This window comes from Plecotus auritus, assembly GCF_963455305.1.
Source record: "Plecotus auritus genome assembly, chromosome: 9".
Lineage (NCBI taxonomy): Eukaryota > Metazoa > Chordata > Mammalia > Chiroptera > Vespertilionidae > Plecotus > Plecotus auritus.
In genome coordinates, this window is record NC_137783.1 from 58129728 (window position 1) to 58157562 (window position 27835).

At 51.5% G+C, this 27835-nt stretch overlaps 2 protein-coding genes across 8 annotated transcripts in view; one reads left to right on the forward strand and one right to left on the reverse strand.

Moving 5' to 3' along the window:
• On the reverse strand, positions 1–27584 carry DEPP1 (DEPP autophagy regulator 1; the record flags this gene model as incomplete). 4 transcript variants are annotated; one of them, XR_013961667.1, is made up of 6 exons in its annotated part: positions 27339–27520; positions 20050–20146; positions 18466–18511; positions 5517–5652; positions 4933–5135; positions 1–448 (listed from the first exon to the last, which is right to left on the reverse strand). XR_013961667.1 is itself a non-coding variant. In XM_080688711.1 (2 exons), the coding sequence occupies exon 2, from the start codon at positions 26786–26788 to the stop codon at positions 26174–26176; it is 615 nt and encodes a 204-aa protein (XP_080544837.1). In that variant the 5' UTR covers positions 26789–26815; positions 27339–27425. The 4 variants fall into 4 exon arrangements, 1 of the variants encoding a protein (XP_080544837.1); XR_013961668.1 differs by lacking the exon at positions 1–448 and having other exon boundaries at positions 3973–5135; positions 27339–27584; XR_013961669.1 differs by lacking the exons at positions 1–448; positions 5517–5652 and having other exon boundaries at positions 3973–5135.
• LOC308258273 (transmembrane protein 72-like) overlaps positions 1–27835 on the forward strand; it is a gene marked incomplete at its 3' end in the record, with an annotated part of 79107 nt that overhangs the window by 42308 nt on the left and 8964 nt on the right. For 3 of the 4 annotated variants that reach the window (XM_080688707.1, XM_080688703.1, XM_080688704.1), the window contains exons 5-6: positions 18499–18592; positions 20571–20646. In XM_080688707.1, the coding sequence (XP_080544833.1) occupies positions 18531–18592; positions 20571–20646 (138 nt within the window). In that variant the 5' untranslated portion in view covers positions 18499–18530. Of the gene's footprint in view, positions 1–10166; positions 10299–18498; positions 18593–20570; positions 20647–27835 lie in introns of those variants that run through there. The other variant, XM_080688705.1, reaches the window with a different exon arrangement.

Here is a 27835-nt window from a genome sequence, read left to right on the forward strand (position 1 = left end):
CTGATCAAGCCTCGTTTTTTTATTCGAGTGTTGCGGTATATAAGCACTCAGGAGGGGAGGGGTAGGATAAGGAGTTGCCATGGGATGATTGGTTGGGGACTGGGTATCTGTCCTAGCTGATCGGTTATTCTGATGTGGGGGGTTCTTCTGGCCCTTGGGCGCGTGGGCTTTCTTTGTCCTTGCTCTTTGTCCTTGCTCAATCAGGAAGTAGGGCTGACCAGGAAGTAAGACCAAATTCTTCTTTTATGGCTCCCGGCATCTCCTCCCTTTCTGTTTTTAAGCAGGAGTGGGCTTTAACCGAGCGAGGGAGTAGTGACCCGGCTCCTCCCGTGGGTTTCCCAAGCCCACAGGTAACGACTGTCTCCTCTTGTCTTCATGGCTGAATTATTTCCTGCTAATTCCTCTCTGTTGCAGGAATCCACATGGTCCTGGAGTTTTGTTTTTTTTTCTGAAAATATACAAACATATTCTCGACCAAAAGTTAATAAAGGTGTCTTTTCTATACATTTGACTTGGGATCCTTTTTATTTTTGTCCAACTAATTTTCCTTTGGCTTATTTTGACACCATGTGTGTTTTTCATGGGTGTCTTGCTGTTAGCATAACAAATGAAAATTAATTTTCAAAGTAAAAATTTTTCTAGATGTAATTTACTTACAAGGTATTTTTCCTTACATAATATTACTCCACTATCCCCCCTTTTTTTGATTTAATTATTAGGAGGCTTTTGGAAAATATATAATGCAGTCTTGATAACTTTAAATTTTAATTTTTTGCACAAAAATATGACTGCTTTAGGTTCATTGCATGTTAAGCAATTTTACCATGAAATGAACTACAAATAGAAATTTTGGTTAATACTTTAGGAACAGCCTTTTGTACAATTAGATTTTCTTGAATATTCCCTTATTTCATTTAGCCAATTTAAATTAATCTGAAAACTTGACCATTTTACTGTCAAATTTAATACTTTAACAACAATTTTAGTTAATGGAAAGGATTATATGCATCCTTGAGAAAGCCCTGAGCACTCCTGGATTTAGGCTAGATTTAGGTATAGGGCAGCTGCCATCAACCACTTCTCTGTTGCCTGGGTCTCAGTCTTAGCTGGGCCAAGTCTCTTGTTTGTAACTAGGTCTCAGTCTTAGCTGGGCCAAATCTGTTTGTTGCCTGGGTCCCAATCTGAGCTGGGCATGGGAAGCACGAAGCAGCCATGGGGCAGGAGACCTCCCTCAGACGGGGTGAGGGTTCAGGCCCCTGTAATGTTGCGGGGGGTGAGGATCTGTGCCACACCTCTGTTGACCCCCAAGTTCTCTCCTGATGGCCCCCTGCGACTGTGCCTGTCTTAGGTTGCCCCTCCCTTGAGGAGTCTTACCCGTCATTGACTAACCAGCCATCCTCTGGGGCCAAGCAGGGTGATGTAAGGTTCAGTTCTGTCTCCTTGGTAGCCTATGCCCCTATGGCCTCCATGCCCAGCACCTGCCTTGGGATCCCCCCACTGGTGGGGGGCCCCGGCATTGATCATATATCTTGGGGAACCCAGGTTTCTTCTCCAGGGAGGGCCCAGCTCACACCATTGTGCGAGAGACAGATCTATGGTACCATCCAACATGAGGTTTCAACCTAAAGCTCAGGCAACAGCTGTGGGCAATTGGATTGTGAGAAGAGGGTTCCTTTTGACAAAAAGGGCCAATATAGAATGCTCAAGTACCTTCCCAAGGGGCCTTTCACACAGTGGAAGGAATTGAATCCTTTCATGTCCCTTTTAAATTGCTGCCAAACATTAAAAAAATTTTAGATTTTTAAGTTTGTTTGGATTAATTGTACAATATGCTGTTTGTAAAATATCAAAAATTATAATGACATTGTAGAATAATATCATGTAAGGATATTCTTTGCTTTAGGCCATGGCAATTCAATTTCAAACTGGTCAATTTCTTTTTGTATAGACAAGGTCTAGTTACATTTTCTGTGCCTCTCAAATTTCTCCTTTTTTATTAAGCTGGAATTTTATTTTTTAAGAGTATCCCCATTAGCTAATTTGCATATACAGAGGGATCATGGGAAGCCTTCAGTAACTTTCTTAGAATACTTAATCAAATTGCTTACAAAGACATGGCTTATTCCAAAGGAAAGGGTTGGCCCCTATGGCTTCCAAGGAGACCAGCAAGCCATGTGGCCATCATGGCGGCTGTCTAATCTGTTCTTTTAAAAGACAGTCAAATTTATATTGCAGACAAACAAAAATCTCACTAGCTGTTTCTGGTCTTTATTAGAATTGTTTATAAAAATATTGGCTTTTTATTTAGCTGAAAACCTTGATTATAATTTAAAAAGCTAATTTATTTAAGTAATTAAAGTAGGTATCTTCATTTAAAAAGCAAAGCAAATTTAGTAAATGTTTTTGTCTGATTCACAAGCAGCAAATGTTGCCCCGCCTCTTAGTTTAATTAAGAATGCAGGCAGCTATGGGCATTTTGTCATTTTAAATTCTGCTGTTGGATTATAAGAAATATTTAGTTACTTCATTTCGCCCTTCTTAGAGGACAAAACCTTCATAACATTTAAAATAAATTTATTAATTTTTATTTGATAAGGCTTTCCATGCAATTTCAAGTATATTAGATCTGTTAAATTTAAAAAGATTTCCTTTAAGAAGAGAATAAATTTCTTGTATTACTCCGGGCCCTTGGAGCTTTCCAAGAATCATCTCTGTTAAAGCCTTGAAATTTTAACATGGAAAAAATGATCAAATATATATATATCCATATATGATTTAAAGATTATAATACTTTTTATAATTATCTTAAGATATCAATTAGATTTTAAACTAGTTTTTGCATAGAAAAATTTGAATTAATCCTCTTTTTTAATTAGACCAATAATAAGCAACTTATTTTGAATTCCTAATTATTAGAGAAAACACAACATTTTATTTTCTCAAAAATAAGTTCTTATACTTTAGACATTTAATTACCACAACTATATAATTTCTCCCAATTTAATTTGCACTTTGAACTTTTAAAGCTGGCAAGTCAAATATATTTAGCATTTCCTAGATTAATAACACTTTACATTTTTAAGAAAAATACAAGACATAATCAATTAATAGATTCAATTCTGTCCTCTAGGTTTTTTATGAGGCAAATTTAAACTTTACTTTTTATTTGCCAGTAGCTCTGTAAAACTCGGTTTGGTTTATTCTAATGTAAATTACCACATTTTTCAAAGATGGTTCATGGCAGGAAACTAGATTACCTGTCTTCTGGGGGAAGGGCGTCTACCCCTTCCTCCATTAACAAAGGGCATAGCCAGTTACCTGGGCTACTTAGCTCTTTATAATTATTACATTATTTATCTATATTTCAACAATTTCTTTGAGATTCTAGAGTCAATTATAATTATTTTCAAGCATTCACTTTGGATAAATTCTATAACAGAGACAAATTTATTTTCTCGTAGGCCTTAAAAGTTAACTTTTTTAACAAGGTTCATTAGCATTGTATTTTAGCCGATAGGGCCTGGGGCGGGGCTTTAGTTTTAGTTTTTCGTCTGTTGGGGGTGATTTTGTTGAGGGAGGAGTATTCTGTTGGGTAGGACTTAGGGTGGAAAGCTCAGCCTCGAGGGCTTGAATTTATTTAATAAGTTGGACATGCTCTCGTTTCTGCTGTAAAATTTCCTTTAAAGAAGAAACTTCTCGAGCAAGGGTTATTTTAGCTTGTCTGATGGGGTCAGATGGACGGGAGTTAAAATCTGGAAGAGGAGAAGGATGAACTAGGGAATTGGGATTATAGGGTGGGGGTCTATGAAGCACCGGGGCAGTTGGGCGCCAAGGGTCATCATGATAGCGAGCCGCCTCCTCATCTAAGGTTTCTTGTTCTTCGGGGGTTAGGTGATCTGAATGATCTCTTTTAAAGGTAAGCGAGGGGTAGATACTGGGGATTTTTTCTTGTGGCTTTTCTGGTTCTTTTTTAATATTTAAAGGTTTTTGGTCTTTAGGGGTCTCTGGGGGTTCTCCTGGGAGATCTATAACGACTGAAGGGCATGTTGAGGGGGGACGGGAGTTTTCCTTAAGAATCTCCTCTCCTGTTTTGATGACCTCTTTAACATCAGGGTCTTGAGGATGGATTTTTAGAATGTCATGAATTAAGTTCCAATAAGAAAAGGCATTAACGGGAATCTTCTCAGGGCCAAGGGCCCGATAAAAATCCTGTAGGGCATCTCCTACCCGTTCCCAGCGTTTTTGATTAATAGTTCCTTCTAGGGGGAACCAAGGGCAGGTATCATGAACAAACTCAAAGAACTGCCTAAGGTCTTTTCTTTTAACCCTTATTCCTCGTGCTCTGAGGGATATCTTGACACCGTCAAGGAACATTTCATGGGCACTCAAAGAATTCCCCATTATTGGTCGACTGGATGGCTCTCCGAGTGACTCCTTCCCCCACGTAAGCCTCTGGGACGTATAATCCCCGTTCCAGGTCAGCCTGAATTTTCCCGTCAACCCAGGGATTCAGGCGGAATTACTCTCTTTTCGACTCTACCCTTTACTCCCTTGCTTGCGTGAAACAGTCGGTAGGTATAATCCGCCTACACGGATCCACACAGACGGGAAGATCCCTTTTGCCCTTGTCAGGGAGTAGGAATTCCCTTTGTTGAGTCTGTGAGGTGAACGACCTTTTGTTCAAAGCAAGCTCAAGGTTTTAAGAGTAGATCTAATTGGAGAGAATTCGCGACAAGAAAGCCGGGCAACGATACTAATTCAAGTGAATCAGAGTTCTCACAGCCAGAGATGGGTACCTTTCATTCTTCCCCAAATCGGTAAATGAGTGCTTATTAGTGGGCAGGAAAGAATCGACCAAGAGAGCCAATAATAGCAGTCGAGCAAAAAGGGGTGAAATGTTCTGAAATCTTGTTTGAAAAATCGTCTACCTACCTTCCTCCGATCTGTCTCACGGCGGGTGGGACCGTGGCGATCTAATGCTGAGTCTTCACTCGCGGGTCCTCGCGGCGACTCTGGGGGGGTGCCTGGCCAGGGCTTCTCCGGTAGACGTTCTCGTCGGGGGTCCCCAGGTCGCCCCACGTTGGGCGCCAGATGCCCCGGCCCGCGGGGCAGCAACGAGGGCACGCAGGAACCACCTAAGAGAATGAAACAAACAAGGAACGCGAAGAACGGAGGCAAGACAAGGTTCTGATCAAGCCTCGTTTTTTTATTCGAGTGTTGCGGTATATAAGCACTCAGGAGGGGAGGGGTAGGATAAGGAGTTGCCATGGGATGATTGGTTGGGGACTGGGTATCTGTCCTAGCTGATCGGTTATTCTGATGTGGGGGGTTCTTCTGGCCCTTGGGCGCGTGGGCTTTCTTTGTCCTTGCTCTTTGTCCTTGCTCAATCAGGAAGTAGGGCTGACCAGGAAGTAAGACCAAATTCTTCTTTTATGGCTCCCGGCAGAAGTGGAAGATGTCTTTCCCCTAGCATTTTAATCTGTTCTGTTGGGGAAAAAAACCTCCAAAAAAATTACCTATGTCCAGTGCCAGGAAGAAGAGGAGTGGATGAAGAGAAAGGCCTGGGACTCGTCAGCCAACCAGGTCTGTTTCTGCTCTCTGCCTGTAGCTGTCCATGCCATCCGCATCCTCACTCATGCTTTCGGAGCAGACCTTGGGACAGTCACATCCTTTTCTCAATAACGAGTGGGGGAAGCCCTTGAGCTAAGCAGTTATTTTCCCCCAAAGGAAGTTTCAGCAACAATTTTTAGCAATATCACTTATTTTAAAAATGTATTTATTGATTTCAGAGAGAGGAAGGGAGATGGAGAGAGAGAGAACTATTGATCAGCTGCCTTCTGCATGGCCCCTACTGGGGATGAGCCAAAACAGGTCTTGGCATGAGCCCTGACCAGGAATCAAACAGTGCCTTCGTGGTTCATGGGTTGATGCTCAACCACTGAGCCACACTGACCAGGCGCTATGTCACCTTTTAAAGCAAGCTCTCTCCCCCCTAGGAAACCCTGTGCCTAAACACGTATTCGTTCTACAAGGTAGGATACAAAAGCTTTTCCAAAGCACAACCATAAAGAACAAATCACACATAAAGTGTGTGTGTGTGTGTGTGTGTGTGTGTGTGTAATAAAAAAGCACCCTGAGAGGCATACATCATTGGAATTTATGTCCATTTGGAGATAAATTCTCCTCTGGTGTGGGTTAAAGAGTTCCATATATTAACAAGTTATTATTTATATGCTAATAAATGGAGTTAATGCAAACCATTTCACATAGGAAAGAAGAATCAATGGTACGCAGATTATTTGAGAAAGCATCTGAAAGCCGATGGCAAATATTTCTACATGATAAGATCACGCATTGGGGTGACCTCACTCCTCAAGGATTCCACCAAAGAACTGGTGCAAGAAGCTTCTGTAAGTGGCCTCTTCCTGTGGGTCAGTTTCCTACAACAGAGCCCATTAAAAGCAAAGACACGCTGTTTGGTTTAAACTGGATCTTAAAGATCGCAATCAAATTCAATCATTCAATTGTTTTCTAAAGAATTTCATTTGGAATCATGCAGACATTTTTTAAAAAATTGCTTTAAAAAGTCATTTGTTCTAAATCTGATGTCAGACAGTGAAGGAAAAAATCATACAAAGTTATCCATTAAAGGCCTTAGGCAAGTAACCAGTAATTTTAACTCAAACTCCCCTTTGCTGTGTAAAGAAATGGCCTTGAAAATGACCCTCATAAATAATACTATTTATGTTAAAATACATAGCCTTGTTTTGGAAGACGCAGTGAAATCCAAATTGCACCTCACCATATGATTATACCTCGGCATTTTCAGGGCTCGCCCCTCAAAGCAGCAGAGGAAGAAGGTAATTTCTCGGGCTCTTTAGGAGCAGCGCCTGGTGCCGAGAAGCCTCGAGCAAAAGCCATCAGAACACCTGGCCCGGTGTCCTGACCCAATATGTCAGTGTGTTTTATGCACTATTAGGCTCCTTTAGGTTCCCCCACTTGTAAATCAAATATAAATTCACTCTTTGTGGGTTTTCTTGACTAAAAATGTTGAATTGTAAGTGTTTCCATTTGGCTTTTTATGATCTTGCAAGTCAGTCTGGACTGTTCACCAAATAATGACTTTACTAAAGACTCTCTGATGTGGGAATGCTGTAAACAGTGAGCCTGCCCTAGATGAACTGGATAACGCCTGGTTCCCTTAATGGACTCCCAGAGGCCTCCTTTACTGGGCGATGCCCCAGGGCAAGGAGTCATGCAGGAATCTCTATGTGGCTTCAGGCCCCTAACGCCTAATTGCCTAATTGCCTAATCGCCCAATGGAAGTTGCTGTTCTCCCTCTCTCCCTGGTGCCACAAACAGGACTGCCCAGGGCCCCAAGGGTGCAAACCCAGATTCCACCGCTTTACCCACTGTGCCCCTGTGGATGGGATAATGAGCCTCCCTGAGTCTGTTTTCTTACCTGAATCTGGCAGAAAGGGAAAAAATCAATTATATACCAAATATTGATCAAACACTATGACATTGCAGGCAGACACAGTTTCCCTCCTTCAAAAAGCTCACAAAAAGAAGTGAAATATACAGCACGCCACAGAATAGTGCCTGTGGGCCAGCGGGGGGCACTTTAGTTAGGGAACCAGGGAAGGCCTTGAAAAGAGGTAATTTGTGAGTCAAGATCGGAAGGAGGTGAAGGAACAAGTCCTGTGGACATTTGGGGGAAGAGCCTTCAGGCTGAGGGAACAGCAAGTGCAAAGGCCCTCAGGAGGGAGAGGGCCTGATGTGTGGGAAGAAGAGTGTGGCCAGAGCAGAGAGGAGACGATGGGAGAGAGGCAATAAAGGCAGCAAGATCACCCAGGGAAAGAGCCAGCAAACAGCCCATGGGTTACATGTGGCACCACAGCCATGGCTTTGGTTTACACATTGTCTATGGAAGCTTCCAAATCACAGCAACAAGCTAAGTAGAAAAGACTTATCAACCTCTGGTTTAAACAATAGGGGCTTTTCTCTGTGGCAAAATGTCTAGAGTACACAGCCAGGGCGCAGCAGCCCATGGTGTTAATATCTATATGCTCCCAGCCTGTGCTCTCACATGACTGCCAGTGCATCAGCCATTACACGTTGTATCCACCTTTGAGACAGAAGGCAAGAGAAAGGAGCAACTGTTCCTCCTACCGGGAAAGCAGAAGTTGTGTTCTCTCCTTCAAGTCTCCCCTCAGCCCCCACATTCTTCCCTATTTCTTTGCCCAGAAGTGGGTCATATGGCCACTTCTAGTATCAAAGGAAGCTGGGAAAGCCATGAAAAGAATTGTCAAGATCGATTTAGAGAATGGCCTTCCAACATTTCTGACTGTGGCCCACAGTAAGAAACACATTTTCTATCACAGCCTAATACTAACCTAATTTCATGACTCACTATTGAGCTCTGAGCACAGCATGAAAAATACAAGTGATCATCTGTCAGGAGGGGCCTGCACGTTGCTGCTCCAACAAGCTTCTCTCTCTCCTCTCTTTCTCCCCCTTCTCTTTTCTCTCTCTCTCTCTTTTCCTATCTCTTCTTTTCCTTTCCTTTCCCTTTCTTCTTTCCTCCCTCTCTTCCTTTTTCCCAAAGAAGGAAATAGATATTGGGTTTGCAACTAACAGTATCCACAACACCCACCACAAATGAGCTGGGGCCACTTAGAGTTCCATGAAAATTGAAGGCAAGGGTGATCATCTTTCTGAAGGAATGAGGACCCTGGTGACGGGCACTGTGTTCCATGTAAAACTCAGGTAGATGCACCCCCTCCCCAGGACTGAGGAGGAGATTGCTTGGTGTCCCTGATGGAAGGCACTTAGCACAGTGCGGACACACCGGGCTTGCAGGACATATTGGGTCGCTTCCTCAAATCCATTCCTCACTCCAGACTAGGCCTGGCCATGGGGCAGCACCAACTAGATGAAAGACTGATTCACTTTCAAGAGCTGGAAAGCCCCAGGGAATTGTATGTTACCTTGGTGCTGTTTAATTACCCTACTAGTGGGGGTAAATGCTCACAGGTGGAGGGTTGGGTTGCATCTGCCCACTGTTTTAAAAGCCCTTTTAGAGGCACCCAATTATTGACCTCAGCCTTGATGACCAGATCTTTGGCCTATGCAAGAGGTCCGGAACCACAGGGACACCGAGCTGGGCCATTCTCCATGAATTGACACAAAGGTAGAGCTGAAGGACCCCGGGGCTGGTCATCTTTACCCCCTCATTTTGGCGGGTGGGGAAACTGAAGCCCAGAGGAGCTGCATACAGGAAGTAGATGGCAGAGCCCAGTCTCTTTACCCCAAACCCAGCAGTCTTAGCAATGATTAGCGCAGCCCCTCTGAAGTGGGGTGCAGGCCCAGAGACTTCACTGACCTGATTTTTGCCTCTGTGGGTGCCTGCATTTTTCTAGAAGATCCAGATTCTAAAATGGCCATGTGACGCTAAAAAGATCAAGAGCCACAGATTGAATGAAACTGAAGTGATTTATGTTGGGGATAGGAAAGAGGAGGTCCATCCCGAAGTCAGGATTGGGAATCGGGAGAGAAAACAGAAATCGCAAATGTTTCCATTAACCCCTTCCCCTCCCTGCCACTCACAGGACCCGGAAAGACTGAGCTGTTCCGAGTTCCCCCAAAGGCCTGTGGTCTCTGTCCCCTCTGCCTCCGCGCAGGCAAATAATACTCAGCGCAGGCGGTGACGAGGAGAGAAGTTTATCTTTCCCTCTTTATCATCGGATCCGATTTCTTAAACCCAGTGGAGCCCTGAGAGGCCACCTCAGGTACACAGCCGAATACAACCGGTGCCCCTGGAGCAAAAATTAACAATGCTCGGGCCTTACAGATCCCCACCCTCCCTCCCCCACCTTCCCCAGCGCACTAGTGACCGCAGCGCCCACGCAGCGGCCTGGGTTGGAAAACCAAGGAATTTGGACCCTCCCAGTCAATAACTCGCAGGGCTGCTTCCTCCGTGAGACTCCGGGCGCCCTGGTGGTGGCCCGAGGACACCCCGCAGCCCCACGCCCCAACCTGCTCGGCTGCACCTGGGGTGCCACCTAAAGCCGACCCTTCCCTGTGCGCCCGGGCGCGGCGGGCGGGACGAGCTGGTGCCATTGGCCCGCGCAGGGCGCGGGCGGGCCTCACCATTGGCCAGAGCGGCGAGGGGTGGGGAGAGGCGGCCAGACGCACCGAACCCGGGAGGCCCAGGGCAGTGGGCGACCAGGACGCGGCGCGGTGCCGGCGAGGGCACAGCTCTGACAGTGATCTCCGGTCTGCGCCACGGGAGGACGGTGAGTGACACGTGGACAGGAGAGTTCGGGGCGTCCGGCTCGCACTGACACCTCCACCCCCCAGCCTGCCCTAGCCGTGAGCGCTGGCACCTGGGCACTGATGCCCGCGGCTGGTGCAGCAGGGTCCCCTCCCTCTGCCAGCTTGGCTCCTCCGGAGCCCGTGGCCCAGAGCTGAGTTGGGAGTAGGCATTGCGCCAGGCACCTCCTCCACGGGGAGGGCACTGTAGGGGCTAAACAAAGCCTGAGCACGACAGGTGACGCAACCTCAGGCTACACCTGCCCGCACTGGCGCTCTTCTTAGCCAGTTAAGGGGTTTAGTGTAGTATGTCCTCTACTTCTTACAGCCCCAATACTTTTATTAAACCCATTTTCAGATGAGAAAACTGATGTTCAAACACTTTTGGAATTATCCAGTTTTACCCAGATGAGTCAGTAGTGGAATCAGGATTCGAACCCAGGTCCCATTCACTTCGCCCACTAATGTCAGAGCTCACTCTGCTCTCCCCCGAGCTCCCGACTCTCAGTCCTATGCTTGGGACTGTGAGATGCCTCCGTGTTTTCACTCTGCACAGCCCTGTTTACTTATCCCATTGGGCATGAATACCAGGCCAGGGCCAGTGCTATCTTAAAACACTGTAAGAAGAGCCTCACAAAAGAGTTAAATCAGGTCACAGCAAACAAAGACTGCAATTCTGTCATTTGAATCCAAGCAGGTTAGACTACAAAGCCAGGCACTTGTGCTTGCAGAAGAGACCCTCACTGGCTACTTATAGTTTAACTGTTCACAGCACAATCAAGATGTGCTGCCAGAAGCCATGTCTTTTTTAAAAAAAATAAATAAATAAATAAAAGAGAGGTAAATGAATTGGTAGAACTAACAGGTACCTGCAGGTCTGTCTGCCTCCTACTCCCCTGTGTCATTCCTGAGCCGCTGCTGGCACCAGGATGGGAGATACTAGGGAGAAGGAGGGAGCTGGGGGGAAGGAAAGAAGGGAAAGTGAGAGAAGAGAAAAGGGAACATGTTAAACTGAGGTCAAAATCCTGCCTGCTGGAAGTAGTAATGGGTGTGTCTCAATACTTTGTCAATGTTTAAGTCTGTTTCATTAGTTCTCCTCGTGATTCTCTCCGCGTGTAATGCTGATAGTTCGACCTGACAGTGAAAATGAGGTGGACGCCACAGATGACAGTGTCAGTGTGAAAGGTGGGAGGTGGGGTTGTAGTTCCACCCTGAGACTCCAGTGGGTAGCCTGGAGGTCAAGAACAGTGAAGGGCCAGAGTCCTCCTGCGTCAGGCAGCTAGACAACGACTCATAACAAAGAACATGAACGGAACAGCACTCAGATCCTGTTAAAGGCAAAGCCTCAAAGGGGAGACCCTGGCTATGGGGTTGACCAGAAAGCCCTCTGGAGTGTACCTCTGGGGGCTAGGGCCAGGTTTTGAGAGTAAACTTGGTCATATGTCCTCACTCATAGCTGCTCCTCCTGGGAGGACTGCCATCCCCTTTTGGTCCCACATTCCCATCCCCAGAGCCTTGTGGTCTCTCCAGAGCCACTGACCCTTTGTGACCTATAACTGGAGCTTCTGTTTATCACATGTGAGCTCATGTGAGGCCCAGCTCACATGTCTCTTCACTCACCTTCAGTCAGTGATTCAACTAATGAGGAACCTAAGGCTGAGAGAGGGAAGGGACTCGCCTAAGGTCACGCAGCTCAAGAATCAAGGAGCAGAGCTTGAAACCCAGATCCTTGGGAAGGCTGGGGGTTATCCCGTTGCACAGTGCTTGGAAGAAAATACTTTGAAATTGCTATATTGTAAAATAAAATCAAATAGGAAGTGGCTGCACTTCCCAAAGCCTCTGCAGTGTTTTCACTCTGGTTAAAGGGGAACTTGCAGATTGCTCAGTCTCCTAGCCGTCTGACCTCCTTCCCAGGATGTACTGCTGAGGGAGATTAACAGCCCTTCTCTTTGCCCTGCCTGACCTTGGGGGGGGGGGGGTGGAGTGTCATGAGGCCTGTGGCCCCCAGAGTGGAAAGAGCCCTGAGGACACTCTAGACCAGCTGCCAATACAATCCCGGCTAAACCAATGCCAAAGAGATGGCACAACATGCTGAAGTCACGCACTAAACTGATTCTCCAGCAAAACTCACTCCCAGACTTCTGTCCACGACACCCCTGCTTCGTGTCTTTTGCTGCAACATGTTTCAGCAGAAGTTCTTAACTGGGATCTGAGGAGCTTCTTGACCCCCTGCAGTGGTGTGCAAATTCAATGTGTGCACAGCCGTGTGCGCACACACACATGCGCACACACGCATCTTTCTGGGGATCGTATGTTAAACTCTCAAGACTCCAAAGGGTTCCATGGCCCAGAAGTATTAAGGCACACCATGTCTCACAGGGAACCAGCCCGGAGCTGCAGTGGCCCTCAGGCCTGGCACAGTGGGTGGCATGGTGGAGGCAGCTGTGGAGAGCACCCAGTGCAGACTGGCAGCAGTAGGCACTGAGGCTGCACTCCTGCTCCAGGCCTCAGTGGTCGTTCTGAGCTTCTCTTTGGCCCAAAAAGCACAGCTGAGAGGATTCCTGTTTCCCTATCCCCCTTCATAGGAGAGGGGAGCCCAGTTTGGGGGGAGGGTCCCGCGGGGCCAGGGGTGTACAGATGTGAGGGAGAGCAGGACTGTGGGCAGCTTTGTGGCCCAGCCTGCCATGCCTTGGAAGCAAGGCCAGAATGGGCTCAGGGAGACCTGTCAGTGGGACCCGAAACACAGTGGGGAGGTGTAGCAAAGGCCAGCCCTGGGGAAAGTGGGGATGGAGGTGCTGGTGGCTCTGCAGCCACCTCTCCTGCTGGGCAGTGTTCTCCCAGGCCTTCCTAGCCATCAGCACTGGGGCAGGGAGGTCTGTGGCTGAGCCACAGGGATGGGGGAGGGCGTACCATTGTGGGGAGGGGGGAGGAGAGCAGCTTGGAAGCCTGTGGGATCTGCAGCTGCTGAGCTGTTGCCTGCCATCCACATCCCAACATCTGGCTTGCTCAGCCAAAATGTGTCGCTGAGGAGCAGCCTCTGTCCAGCCAGACCCCTCTGGAGGCAGCTGGTGCCAGCACGTTCCTGGCCTGGCTCCTGCCACTTGCTGGCCAGCCTGTGCCAGGGAGGCCCATTGACAGGGCATTGTTTTCCATGCCTTCCTGCTGGCCCTGCCTGGCAGCTGAAGCTGTGGCCCAGGATGCGGCTCCCAGGAATGCCCAGCAGTGTCCCCGCACCTGCCCTCCCTCGGAGCCTCCGTCCCTCCTAGTGAGAGAGCCCGGGTCCCACGTGCTCTGTCCTTTCTGCTGTTCCCCCACCACTTCTGTTGCGCATTTGACTTTAATCAGGCCTAAATAAGAAAATAAGAATCATAACTTTTTAAAATGTTAGAACAGAGGTTACCAAGCTTTCAGATTGCCCAGACATCCTCAGGACATTTTAATGTGGATACTGACACATTTTCCATTTGGCCGAGTAAGGATCGCAGTAGCCAGCTTTTGTGCCATTATTTTACAAGAGGGGGCATTGTGAGACCAAAGAGCAGGCAGCTCACAGCCTGGAGTAAAGGCTTTCCAGTGCATTCAGTTGGCTTTATGATATTGCCCCAGCATTAGCCTTCTTTTGCTCCTCTGCCATCAGGCTGCCGTGGTGACCTGAAGAGCCACAGAGCTCGTGACCCCGGAAGAGGAAAGATGGGCCACACCTTGCAGTGGTAAAGGCTTCAGTGCCCTTTGTCCCAAACCACAGGCCAGGGACAATAGCAAGGGCGGCTGTGATGCCGCTGCCGCCAGCAGCCCCTGCTCAGGGCCCCGCGCAGCCACTGAAGTGGAAAGCTGAAACAATTCACTGCCTGTGCACTGCGCAGGTGACCCAGGCTGGCACACTCCCGCCCCTCCTCGGTGGGCAGGGAACACTGGCTGAAGCTGGGCCTTTGGTTGAGGATGGGAGCTGCTAACTGGGAAGCCAGCCCAGAGGCCTACATGCCCTGGGGCTGGGGGAGGGGAGCAGATCCAGACAAAGAAGGCTGGACTTCCAGAGCTGGGGGTTGGCCTTCCCAGCTGCATCTGTCACTCTGCAGTTTCCAGGCTGTGTCTGAGAGGCAGGCCAGCCCCAGTGCATCGCCCCAGTCCTGCTTCAGCCAAGGCACTTCAATCCATTCAAGCATGTCAAACTCGTGACTGGCGGGCGAAGCATGTGGCCTGCCGGCTGTGAGTTTGACATGCTTGATCCATTTGTATACTGGGTTTCTGCCTTGGTTTTATTTAAAGATACAATTGTGCTTTTTTATAAAATATTGAAAAACACTCCGAAGAGATTCTCTATGGCCAGCCAAATGCGCCAGGAGAGGCAGAGTTTAAGGGGCAGTTTCCAGAACATGTCCACAGGGAGGAAAAGCCCCCTTCGCTTTCTGGCTAGGGTGGTGTGTTCACCCTCTCTCCCTTGAAGCTCTCATTCAGGTATCTCTGGGACACCCCTGAGGTATGTGTACAGCTCAGAACACTGGGATTATTCAGATGAGTGAAAAGCTCCCACCCTTCAGTCTAGTACGCGACACAAACGCACAGTGCACAGATTCCAAGTGGAAATCGGGAGTGACCCCAGAGCTCAGGACTGGAACTCCAGGAGCAGAGATGTGGCCTACTTGGGGTGAAGGGTTGGGACAGGTGAGAACCAGAGAGACCATGTGATTTGCTTAGGCCCCACAGCGGGTGAGCGCCAGAGGACACAGAAGTAGGTGTTCTCTCAAAGGAGGGGCTGCTTCTCCGTGGGGCCACGGTTCCCGCCCATAAGGCTGGAGACCCAGCCTGGCATGTTGGAAGAGCCCCCTTTGCTGAAGTTGGCCCTTCATGGCCTCCCCTGCCTCGCTCACCTCCCGCCCTCACCTGAGATGGCATACCTCATTCTGTCCCGCCAAGCTCAGCGATGTACCCTTTGCCCCTTTCTTCCTTCACTTCCCCACTGCAATCCAGGGCCCTCCTTCTCTCTCCTTCAGACTCCCTCCTCTCGCAGCTCCCCTGCTGATGCTCCTGCCTCCACCCAGAGACCCTCAGCACCTTAGTTACATCCTTTGAATTAGGCTCTTGGGGGCAAAACACTCCTGAAGGCCAATGTGGGAAGATCTCACGTGCTACGCAGCATGGGGCCTGTCCTTGGATGGGGCTCCCCACCACCCACCCCGTGTGGCTTCTTGTCATCCTGCAATGCGCCAGGCTTGTGTTCCATGCAGGGAAACGGGTGGTGAGGCAGCACCACAGAGTCCCTGAGGCTCCTCCTCTTGGTGGTGGTGGGGGGGGGGCGGGCTGCGGTATCAGAGGGGGCTCCTGCGGGGTAGCAGAGGGGTAGCAGAGCGGGAGCCTGGAGCAGGAGCAGGCCCAGGGGGGCTGCTCTGGCGAGCGTCGCCTGAGCCAACATTGGGGTACAGGACAGGGAGAAGGCCACGCTCTGAGTAGAGGACAGCACCACCGTTAAAGCCCAAATGGAGGAAAGAGCACCGAGCCCTTGAGGGGGCTGTGGGCAGTCAGGAGGCTGGAGTCTGAGCAGGGAGTGGGAGAGAGCAGAAAAGAGGAAGGCAGGAGAAGAGCAGCCCTGTTAGTTCTGGGTAAATGCAGCCCTTCCTGTAACTGGCTGCAAGGCATCCCTGTGCCCTGAGCCACAGGACAGTGTGAGGGGGAGCCAGCCACCAGCCTTACCCGGCTCCGTTGAGCCAGCTTCTGTGTGGGCAGGATTTGAGGAAGGGCCTGAGGCAGAGCCTGGCGGTCACTTTTCCGCGGGAGCTGAGGTGCTGAGGAACTGAAACCCTCTTTTGAAATGGCCTAGAGTGCAGCAGGAGGTCCCTCCCCAGGCCCAAGGTGCCCACCCTGTGCCCACGGGTAGGGCCTGTGCTGGCTATGGGGGCCTGCCTCAGGGAGCCTGACCTCTCCCAGCTGAGATTACCTCATGCAAAGGCAGAAGGAGGTATTTATAGGACAATTCTGGGGTAGCTGGGAGGCCCACCTCCCTCCTTCAAACAATTCCCCTTCTCCATACCTACTGTGTCCCTGCCTCCCGAATCAAGCGCTCCTGCCAGCACAGAGGCCCTGCTCCTCTGTGAGTGGTGTCCAGCAAGCAGGGAGGGAGTGCATGAACAGGCAGCCGTGCCCAAGGGACAGAGCACTCCCCTCCCAGGATTAACAGAACAGCAGGGGCCCCATCTGTGTGCGCGCACGCACACACGCACACACATACACTCGCACATGCACACACACGCACACACGCACGCACACACACACACACACACACACACACACACACACACACACACGGGGCAGGAAGGTGTGACTGAGCCAGGTTTGTGTGAACCGACTTTGGGGTTTGTGAAGGAGCCGCCCCGGTGGGTGAAAGAAGGCCGTGCACCCTATCTGTGCCACCTCCCAGTATAACTTAACCCCTTGGACTGCTGGCTGCAACTTGGGAGAAGGGAGGAGGAGGCCGGGTCAAGGGTAGAGAGTGAATTTTGAAGTGTGGCTCGCTGATTAACACACAAAAGGCCTTGATAGGAGAGTCCTCCCTAGGGTGGCGTGGAGGGAGTTAGAAGTAGGAACCGTGTGGGAGATGCCTGTGCCATAGGGAGCGCCCCAGTGGAGTTACCGTTGGTCCGTCAGAGGCCGGGACTGCGAGAAGCTGCACAGACCTCGCTGGGCTGAGTGGGAAGAGATACAGGCAGTTTCCTATGGGAACCCACTATCCCCTGGAGGGCGGGTACCCCACTGTACCGATGAGAAAGGATGGTCCAGAGGCACCAAACAACTCTGGGAGCCTGGAGGCTGTGCTAGGCAAAAGGACAGAGACTCATTCCAGGGCCTTGGAGTTTGCAAACTGGAAACACAGCGAAGTGAAAACCCAGGAGTGTTTCAAAGAAGAAAGAAAAGTTAAAAGTTCTTGTAGCAACAAGTGCATTCTTGACCAGTATCAGCCCTGCATTCTTGCCCCAGGATTGCTCCAGGAGGGTCACCAGTTGGAGGTATGTCAGGTGATCCGGAACAGTGGTGCCAGGAGGTCTGGTCATGTCCCAGGGGTCTGGATAGCAGCTCTCAGGTGGATGCATCTGAGTCCTCAGGGGGTAATTAGAGGCTTACCCGGGGCCCAGATGTCTATCCAGGCACTGACGCAAGGCTGGAAAGTTCAGAGTTTTAGATCCCAGACAAGCTAGAAAGAGGATGGTCCTTCCTGTGCCCCAGCTGTCATAATGCGAACAATTTTAGCTGCTTATATAGTCCTTACTTCACTCTTTCCTCAGGGGTGTGAGCCACTGTTCAAGGTCAATGCAGAAAGGGCTAAAGGACAGTATCTGGGTGCTAAGTGCTGGCATTCACAGGGGCTTTGGCACTTCTTTGCTGGGAATCTTGGGCAAAGTGCCTGCCTTCTGTCCCTGTTTTCTCACCCACAAAATGGGAACAGGATGGCATTTACCTAATAATGTTGTGAGGAGTAAATGAAATACAGTAAGCCCTCCCAATGTTGGCAATGGGTTCTGTGACTTTAAGTAAAATGACATCTAAAGAAACCGGTTTACAATAGGCTAAATGATATGCGGGAGTTAAGTTCCTGCAGCATCTCATCACCATGGTAACAAAACAGCTGTAACCATAGAAAATGCTCAACACAGTCTGTGGCACGTAATGAGCATGGTACCTGTCATCCCGTCCCTCGGTGAGCTGGCCAGGGGTGCGGACTCCAGGGGCAGCCCAGTTCCGCCCTGGGCTCAGCGGGAATGGAGGAGACAGGCCCAGGCTACTTCGGAAGTTTGGAGGAGTAATCGGGACAGAAACATTATTCAGGGTGTCCCAGCAGAGGGAAGAAAGCACCTGCCCTGAAACATGTAGTAGATTGAGCCTGACTCCTAGGGATTGTGGAGAGGTTCTGGGAATGGGGCTGGATCGAGCTGGCAACTGCTGACTCAGCAGTTCTGGCCTTGGCCCACCAGGCGGCGCTTGGCTGACACGTGTAGGTGTGGAACCCCTTAAGTCCTCTGGTCCTGACCTTCCGCTGGCTGTCCTGTGCCAGGGAGTGGGAGTGAGGAGGGGCCTGGGGATGCAGGATTGGGAGAACGGAGGTGGAAGGTGAGGCCCGGCAGCCAGTTCTGGGTGCCACACTGGCCAGCTCCTCCTGCTTACCTGTCTGTGTGCACTTCCTGGTCTTGCTGGCAGGTAGCTTCTGGGTCTGCAGACAGGAGGAGAAGATGAAGGAAGATTGTGCACCCAGTTCTCATGTGCCCATCAGCGACAGCAAATCCATTCTGAAGTAAGCCTGTGTGTGCTGGGAGGGGTGCATGCCTGAGGTCTTCTCCATGGGCAGCCTTTGGGTGGAAGGTTCCGGGCACTTTTCCTAGATGGGAGGTGTGCCTGCCCCAGGGACAGTGATGGGGGCCTGTCATGGTCTTGGTTGTCTTTGGAGCCTGTCTCTTTGGAGGTGGAGGATCTCCTCATGGTGTGGGTTTGACCTCTGCCCCCTCTGGCCCACAAAAGCAGGAAAGCCCCACAGTGCCCATGTGACTCTGCAGAAATGGTATTTATTTAAAAGCTAGAGCAATACTGAAAAACAAACAAACGAACAAAAATAACTAGAGCAATACTAACACTCTTATTGTTGTGTTAAATAGTTAAGGAAAAAACCCTCAATACTGGTTTTGAGTTTTTACTGAAAAAGTATATTTTATTGACATATGATTTTTAGCTTTGCTTATTTTTATTTTAGGATACTCTAAATGTTTATTCTAGGATACTTTTTAAATGTTTAGGATACTTTTTAAAATTTATTTCTGAACTAAAGAAAAGTATAGTTGTGATTTTATCTTGCTCTTTGAGTTCTGAGTTTAAACATTGCCTACTTTGGGCAGCTCCTACCTGCCATCCGAAGACAAGCCAGTCCTGTGGGGTGGGCTAGCTTTTGTAGAGACGGCGCCCTGGGTCCTCCTGCGAGAGACCCTGAGAGCAGACGGCATTCCCTTGTATCGTTCTCAGTGTTACCCATACCATCATGTTCTTATTTACATTTTATAATAAGAACAATATTAGATATCATTTTTGAAAAGTCATAATCACCATAACATATAATATATAATTTCATATATATGTGTGTGTGTGTATCCTAATAATTTTGTGTTTAGCATTTACACACTTATAAGCCCAGTGAACATGCAACATTGAATGCTGCTTTGTCAATGCCATGAAGTTGTAAATCACTTCCCCTGTCAGTTACCGTCATCCCCACGTTGCAGAGTGGGTGCTGCTCACCCACAGCCTGGGGTTGATGCAGTGCCAGTGCTGGCGCTGCCTGAAGAAGATACAGGGCAGCCCTGTCTAGGAGGGAGCCGCCAGCAAGTGTGGCTCCCAGCACGGGCCTTGTGGCTGGAGAGGAGAAGTTAATATAAAAGATGCTCCAGGTGGCAAACACTTCTTACAAAATTAAATAATGAGCAAGGTCTCATTAATATTTTATACAGGTTACATGCTGACATGATAATATTTTAGATATACTGGGTTCAATGAAGAGTGTTATTAAGATGAATTTCACCTGTTTCATTTTCCTCTTGCATAAATGTGACTCGCATTTTGTATCTGTTGGATGGAGCTGCCCTGCAGGGCCCCGCTTGGGCACAGGCAGCTGTCACTGTCTTCTCTCTGCCACACCAGCCAAGCTCAGTGTGTTTCCCTTTTATTCTGGGGAGAAAACATTTGGGCCTTCGGGGTCTTACTCACCGCTGCCACCTTCATTCCCTGGTCACACCTCCAGGAGGTCAGGATGGGAAAGAGGCAGGTCGCCCTCATGGTGCCCACACAGCAGCCATGCCAGGCCCTGGTAGGAAGTAATGTGGGGGGAAAGCAGGAGTTTTCAAAATGCCAATAATCTGAGCCCCAGGGATTTATTTGAGGAAGTGACTCAGCAGTAAAGTATAGGGAGGCCATCAGGAACTTTTATCCACAGTAGTGAACATGTGCAAACACCCTCACTGTATAATGATGGGGTCCATCTGTGCGTTTTCACTTCTCTCTAAATCCCACCCCTATGCCTCCCATGAAGGCTGATATGTGGAACCCTCAAGAAGACTGAAGGGAGCGTGTCCAATGGCAGTCTGGTCTCTTAACCAATTGTGCGTGGCCAGAAAGATGTGTGCTGTTATGCCCGTTCTGCAGATGAGGAAACTGAGGCCAAGGAGGACAAACACCTTGTCCGAGGTCTGCCACACTCAGAGAGGATGCACCTGTCCTTCCCTTCTCAGGTCGGAGCTCTTAAACCTGCTGAAAACCTACAACTGCTACCACGAGGGCAGGAGCTTTCAGCTGAGACACCGAGAGGTAAGGCCTGTTCTCTTCTTTATGCAAAGTCACCATTTATCTGCCACTTGCAACAGACAGTCCAGTTTACACCTATTTTCCAGGGTAATTATTATTTTTTTAAATTTATTTTATTGATTTTTTACAGAGAGGAAGGAAGAGGGATAGATAGTCAGAAACATCGATGAGAGAGAAGCATCAATCAGTTGCCTCTTGCACACCTCCTACTGGGGATGTGCCCGCAACCAAGGTACATGCCCTTGACCGGAATCGAACCTGGGACCTTTCAGTCCTCAGGCCGACGCTCTATCCACTGAGCCAAACTAGGTAGGGCTTCAGGGTAATTATTAAGCCCACGTCCCTCACTCTCGGAAGTGTCCCCATTTGGGTAATGAATTATAAGGTCACCCATCCTCTGAGTGGGGCACCAGGTGACAGCAGCCAGGATCTCTTCTTGAGGCCCCTGTCAGGGGTGCAGAGGTTCAGACTATCCCCATGAGAATTCAGAGCCAGCAGGAGTCTTCCCATGGGCCTTCTCCTTCCAGCTGGGACTTTTGTCCCAGTGCATTGCCAGGACTTTGGAGTTTGAAATCTGTGAGACCACCCATCCCACAGCACAAATGGGCTCAGCACAGGCTCTGGCGCAGGGCAATTGAGGAGTGAAAGGAGATTACTCTGTCAATCAGAATGAACAGAGGGAAGGGCTTGAAAGGGAGAAGAACTCCCCAGAGGTGCTCCCAGGGCCAGGCCGGCCCGAAAATGAAAGACAGGGCTGGCGGAGGGCGTGGAGGACAGAGCACCGTCCCACCTACAGGCCGCTGCTGCCCACTCGTCAGGCCATGTGCTGTGCAGGAGTGTGGACTGGCCCACACGGACCCTTCCTGGTATTTCAACGGAATCCAGACACCTGGGATTTCATGTGGAATCTCGCAAACCTCGAAACCCCATGTGAGCTAAACAAAGCATGTCTGTAGGCCATCCAGAGGCTGTGGCACCAGCCAGACTCTGGGGAATGGCTAGCAGGGCCCAGGCTCGGGGGTCACTCACTGAGCAGATCAAGCAGAAGCCTGGCCCTCCCACCATCTGAAACCCTCCGATCGTTCACCTGGGACCCAGGCTGGGGCACTGGCCCCACCTCGGTCTCATTCAATTCACTTGTAAAGCCCACTGGAGAGACTTGTTGTGTAAGGTTTTATTTGGGGGGTTCCCACGGTTGAGATCGGGTGACTCCTGGACTCCCTCGGGCCTGTCAGTGTCTGTAAGAGCCAGCAGCCTCTGAGTCCCCTTCTGTTGCTGAGCAACAGAATGGGCAGTTCACACCCCATCCACCCACAGACCACTTCTCCAGGTGGAGGCAGGCCACTGCTCATCAATCTTCATTCCCTTTAGCTATTCAAACAGCCATGCATCCTCCTGCAGTTCCCAGACCAGAGGGTGAGCCCAGTGTCCAGGCAGCTGTGGGCTGCTGGGGGTCCTGTCGGCAACTGGGGGTCACCTGTCAGTGGCATGAAGGAGGGCCAACTAAAACCCACCTGCCAGACCGAATTGCTGGGCCACCTGGATCCCCGGTCAGGCAGTGCTGGGCTGCTGTGATGGCACACACTCTCGGGGCCTGGGCCACGCCTGACACCTTGTTCCCCACCCCGCTCTACCGAGTGCTCCTTCCCTCACGCTCTCCCTCTGCCGAGTGGCCTCTAGCACCTGTCCCACCAGCCCACCTGTCCCAGCTCCTTACTGCAAGGGGCTCTGATCCCACAGCCCTGCGAAGTCTGGCATCACCGTCTTGTCCTTACTCTAGTGGGAGCCCCGATGCCTGCCTGGTTCTGCAGCCCCTGGGCCAGGCAGTGTGGTCCTGGGCACAGGGGTTGGATGAGTCCTCCCCCAGGCCCGCTGCGTAGAAGCTCTGCATCCCCCCTTGCGTGTGACAGGGCCCCGGGTCTCCTGAGGAAGGCCATTCTGAGACCACTAGTCCTAGCACTTGGTGTTGTCACTTGGGATTCCCCAGGACAAACCCCTCTGTAGGAACAGCTGTGTGGGGAACAGGGCTGGGGAACTGGAGAGCCAGGAACCTGTGCCCTGTGCTTGTGTGTGACCGGACAGTCCACATGGAGACGTGGGGCACCTCACAATGGTGACAGCCCCCAGCGGTGGGAAGTTTACATCCCGCAGCAGGGGTTTTCCTGTTCCAACCCTAAAACACGTGTGAGGGTCTGACTTGATCTCCCTGGAGCCAGAACGTACTTTTCAGGAACCTCCTGCAGCCCAGCCCGAGGGAGTGTGCCTCTTTGGGAGGTGACAGCCACCAAAAAGTTCAGCTGCAGGCATGGGAGGCCTGGGGTTCTGACCGGAATGTGTGGCTGGTTCCCGGGACACCACGTCCCCCCACCACCCAGCAGCTGGGCCTCTGCAGGTTCTCAGCGTGAGACGGGGCGCCTGGGTTCCGGGGACTCGTGGTTCCAGGCACTTGCTACAGGGCTGCCTGAGGTCGGGCAGCCAGGCGCCAGGCACTTTGCCTCTTTTTATTTTTTGTAACACAAGAGCTTTGCAACAAAGGAGCCACCATTTTCCAGACAAAGGGATGGAGGCTCTCACGCATATGCCTCTAAGCCAGGCGACTCTGCAGAGTGCAAGGTGCTGGTGTGGCTTCGAGGCCTGCCTGAGCACAGGTGTTAATATAGCAACACCTTCGCCAGCATCGAGCAGGGACACCCACCTGAGCTGCCCTCCGGCCGCCAAGGGGCTCAGCACCAGGTGCGCCTCACAGGGCCATAGGGGCCCTAAAGAGACCCCTCCCCTTTTGTCACCCGGCCTCCCCTGGAGCTCTTGCGGCCCCAGCGCTACTGTTGGGGGCACCTTCTCCTCCACCATCCCACCAGGTGCATAGAACTTGGAGAGATGAAGGTGTCAGTGGTCAGGGACCAGGGGCCATGACTGGGGCACGTGTTTGGAGAGCTGGGTGCAAGGGACTCCCCACTGAGGAGGCCAAGGCACAAGCTTCCTCTGTTGTGAGCCTTGCCTTTGGGATAATTTTGCTTGTGCTACAGTGAAAAGCGAAAGCAACTGGGAGCAATCTGCCTTTTAAAGACAGCAGAGCATTTGTTGGCGTCTCAAGAGAAAAATGGGCAACTTGTGGGTACATTCTTCACTAATTACTCATTGTGTGAGCAAGAGGCAGCAGGACCCCCATGTCCTGGTGGGTGCATTGTGGCCCCTCCAAGACCTGGCCTCCCACCCAACCTTGTGCTCAGCTCTCATGGGCTCAGGGCTCCCCCTGGTGGCCCTGACCAGGCAGTGAGCCTGACAGAACACTGGCCCCTGGGCGGGTGAGCGCCTGAGCATGTTCCCGCCTGTCACCACCCTGGGTGGGACAGTGTGTCCTCCCAGCTCCGACCATGAGTGGGAGGAGAGTGAGCCCCAGTACAGGCCCTCCCCCATCAAGGACCTTCCCCTTCCCCGAGGCTGTCGGTGCAGGAGGGTGGACACTGCCTGCCAGAGCCCCTGCCCAGCCCTTCACTCTAGTTGTTATTTTAGCACCTTCTGAAAGTGCCATTAATTTCTTTCACGTTGAGAGGTGTTAGCAGAGGAGACCAGAGCCCTGGGTCCCCTCACTGCTGCCTGACCCCACACACAGCAGCATGGCTCCTGAGCTGGGGGGACTGGCCAGGTCATCCTCGTACCTCCCTCTGACCCGCGTTCCTGCTGCTCCGCAAAGGGGCTGAGTGAGGCTGAGCCCAGTGGGCCCCCGGGCACCCCCTGGGCAGGGCAGCCCTCCCGCCACCTCCCAAGGGTGCTCTGGCTGAGGCCCTCCCACACGTTCTTGCCAGGCAGTCAGGAACCCGCAAGTTGGAGCCACACAGTGTAACAGATACAGACAATGTATGCAGCGCTTGCTACTCCATCTCCAAGCGGCTGTCCAGTTCCCTCTCCTCCGGTGTGAGGGCAGGTGTTGGTGTCCCCGCTGAAAAGATGGGGAAACTGAGAAATTGCTGGTCTGAAACTTTCTCTTTTGAATGTATAGTTTACATTCTGCCTCCCCCAGAAGGCATAAAAGAAGGCATAAAAATGTAAAAGTCCAAACCAATTTTAAAAGAGCTTTTAAAAAGGGAAGAGCCCTAGCCGGCTTGACTCAGTGGATAGAGCCTTGGCCTGTGGACCGAAGGGTCTGGGGTTGGATTCAGGCCAAGGGCACAAACCTCGTTGCAGGCTCCTCCCCGGTCTGGGCCCTGGTCGGGGCTCGTGCAGGAGGCAACCAATCAATGTGTTTCTCACACATCGATGTTTCTCTCTGTTTTTTCCTCTCTTTTCCACTCTCCCTAAAAATCAATGGAAAAAATATCCTGGTGAGGATTAACAACAACAACTACAATTTTTTTGAAAGAAAGAAAAGAACATTTGATGGTCCACAGAGCAAGGAGGTGGGGGATGTGAAGCAGGCTGTGGGCTCGGTTGCAGCCCTACTCAGTCCTTCTCTCTTCTCTGTCCCCTTCCTCTGCCTGGCCAGCCAGCGCTGCCAGCCCAGGGAGCAGGTGGCAGGTTCTCAGGCCTGATCCTTTTGGTTCTCTGACGCTTCACTTGCCTCTCTGAGAGGGAAACCCTCCCTCGCCCCTAATCTTCACCCTCACCTCCTTGCTTGCCAGATGCCTCGAGGAAACGGGGTTTTGTCCGTCTCTGGGGGACCCAGGAATGGCCCAGGCTGACCTGGGCCTGAGGATATGTGGAGTGAGGCCTTGACCCGTGGACTTGTCTGCTAACAGGGTAGCCAGACAGTACCCTGCACTTCACCCCCCACAGCTGAGGTCCCCTGGGTGGAGGCAGGCAGGGGTAGGGATGGGTGGGGCAGGATCACCTGGTGCAGTCACTTGGCATCCTGCAGGCTGAGCTGGTGCAGGTTCTGTCCTGGCGCTCAGCCTGGGGAAAACTCTCCTGATAATACAACAGGACTTGTGAGCTGGAGCCACTGAGGTACCCCCGATGCCGCCGTGACAGCACCACTGAAACAGTGGGGCTACTTACTGAGACCACGTTTTCCCCTGAGGCTCATGGAACCTGGGCTCTGAAAGTGGGGCCAAGGAGCTGACTTGGGAGCGCCCAGGGCCTCGCTCGGAAACCACTGGAGCGGGGCAGGGGGGCGGGGAGATCTCGCTTCTCCTCGCCCCCCAACCTCGTTTCCCACTCAGGCAGCAGCTACGTCGTGTATGGGCTCCCAGCATGTGCCCCATGACATGTGTGACTTTTATCTCATTTGCTCATTGGAGCAGCCAGGAAGCAGGTCCCATGAATTGTCCTCTTCTGCCATGAGAAAACCGAGAAACTATTCAGTAACGTGCCCAAGTGGTCAGCAAGGGAGGAGCAATGTTCGTGGGACCCACAGCACTACACCCCGGGAGGGAGGCTGTTACTGTTCAGGGTAGGGGTCCCAGAGCAGGCAGCCCCTGCAGAAACCCATTCCCTCCAAGGCCTGCCAGGGGCAGTGCCCATCGCGGGGGAGGCAAAGTGGAGAGGTGACACGGCCAGCTTGCTCTGTACAGAAGCCTTTATTGGGGAGGGGTCAGAGTTCATGGATCACTGGGAGGTGCAAATATAGAGTTCTGAGAACGCTGCTGGGGCGCGAGCTTGGCGGGGAGGCTGCGGCCCGGATGGGTTGCCGGGAAGCCCAGGAGCCCTGGTGCCAGTCCCTTAATGGTCCCACCGAATAGTGCCCTGGTGCCCTGGCATCATAGAGCTTCCCTCTGGGGCACCCCCTAGGCTTGCTGCTCTCCATCTCTCTGTGAGGACCCCAGGGGTCCACAGAGGGACCAGTCCTCCTTGGCAGGTCCCTGCATCGTGGCTGCTTTTCCTGGGACTGCCCAAAGAGCCACCCCAGGGGGTCAGCAGTGTTCGGGGGCTGCTGGCCGCTGAAGTGAGTGGTGATGTCCTGGAGGGACCCTGGGGGGCTGCTCTTCTCGCCAGCCCGGGCTTGCCAGGGGCGTCTGCTGGGTCGGGCCCTGGCTGCAGCCTCGGTCAGCGCTGAGGTGGGCTGGGCCAGCTGACAAATGGACCTCCTGTAGTCATCCAGGCTCGGGGAAGCAAGGGGATCCTGCCTGGGCCCCCCAGGCAGTACCTCCTCCCAGCTTTCCCGGATTGTGGGCAGACGGGCCACAGAAAGCAGAAGCCGGGACCTCATGGCTGCCTACGGCTGGGAAGCAGCCACCTGTTGGTTGACAGAGAACTAGGGGTGAGGGTCTGCCATGCCCCTCCTGCCCCCCGCCCCGCCCCGCCCCGCCCCACCCCAGCTGAGCCTGCCTGTGTGAGTCATGGGCCTGAGAACAGTCTGCAGAGCCCCTCCTCTCTGCTAACATTAAAAGCCCATGCGAATAAGAGAACCCAGCCTAGGACTGCAGTCAGAGGGAACTGGGTTTACAACCAGACTCTGCCACTTCCTGACTTGGGGACCTTTGGCAGCGTCACCTCTCCAAGCCTCTACTTACTCATCCATAAAATGGGGCTGTAGATACCTGCTTCACAGGGGTGTGTGGTGTGAGAATCACATGAATGTCATCTCATGTGAAACCCTTTGTGGTATAAAGCCCTCTACAGCCACTGTCACTGCCACTGGCTGCACCCAGTCTCTCACCCACCCTGAGGCTGTGCAGTCCCCAGCTGAGGACTACCCGGGAAGATACACAAAGCCATTTTGTTTTATCTCAAACCAGGAGACAGTGGCTCTCTCTTACCTGTGGCTGAGGGGCAAGGCCAGGCTCGGGAAGCCCCACGAAGTTTGGGGCAGCTGATGCGGGTCCAGCGGTCGGAGCCCCGTGTCTGGTGACAGACAGTCGGGATGAGGGTAAGGACAGTGTGCCACGGCCTCTGTCCGATGTGCCACTGTCCAGAGCAGAACCCTCCGTGATGGTCTGGCAAACCCAGAGGCCCCTCAGCGGCTTTTATACCTTCCCACTAATCAGCTACTGTCACGAGGGCCCAAAATAGCCGTTCAGGAAGGCTCTCAGGAAAACAGCTCGGGGGGGGGGGGGGGGGGGGGGGCGGGCCTGGCCTAGCGCCGACCAGGAGCAAGTGTTTGTGCCTGTGGGAGGCACTGGAAGTGTTTACTCTGCAGGGAAGGGGCGGGGTGGGGCGGGCACCACTGCTGTCACCTCAGCCCAGGCCATGGGAGAGGCTGCCCTCCGGGCTGCTACCACCACCTAGAAGCGTCCCCACTGTGGGTTACACCAGC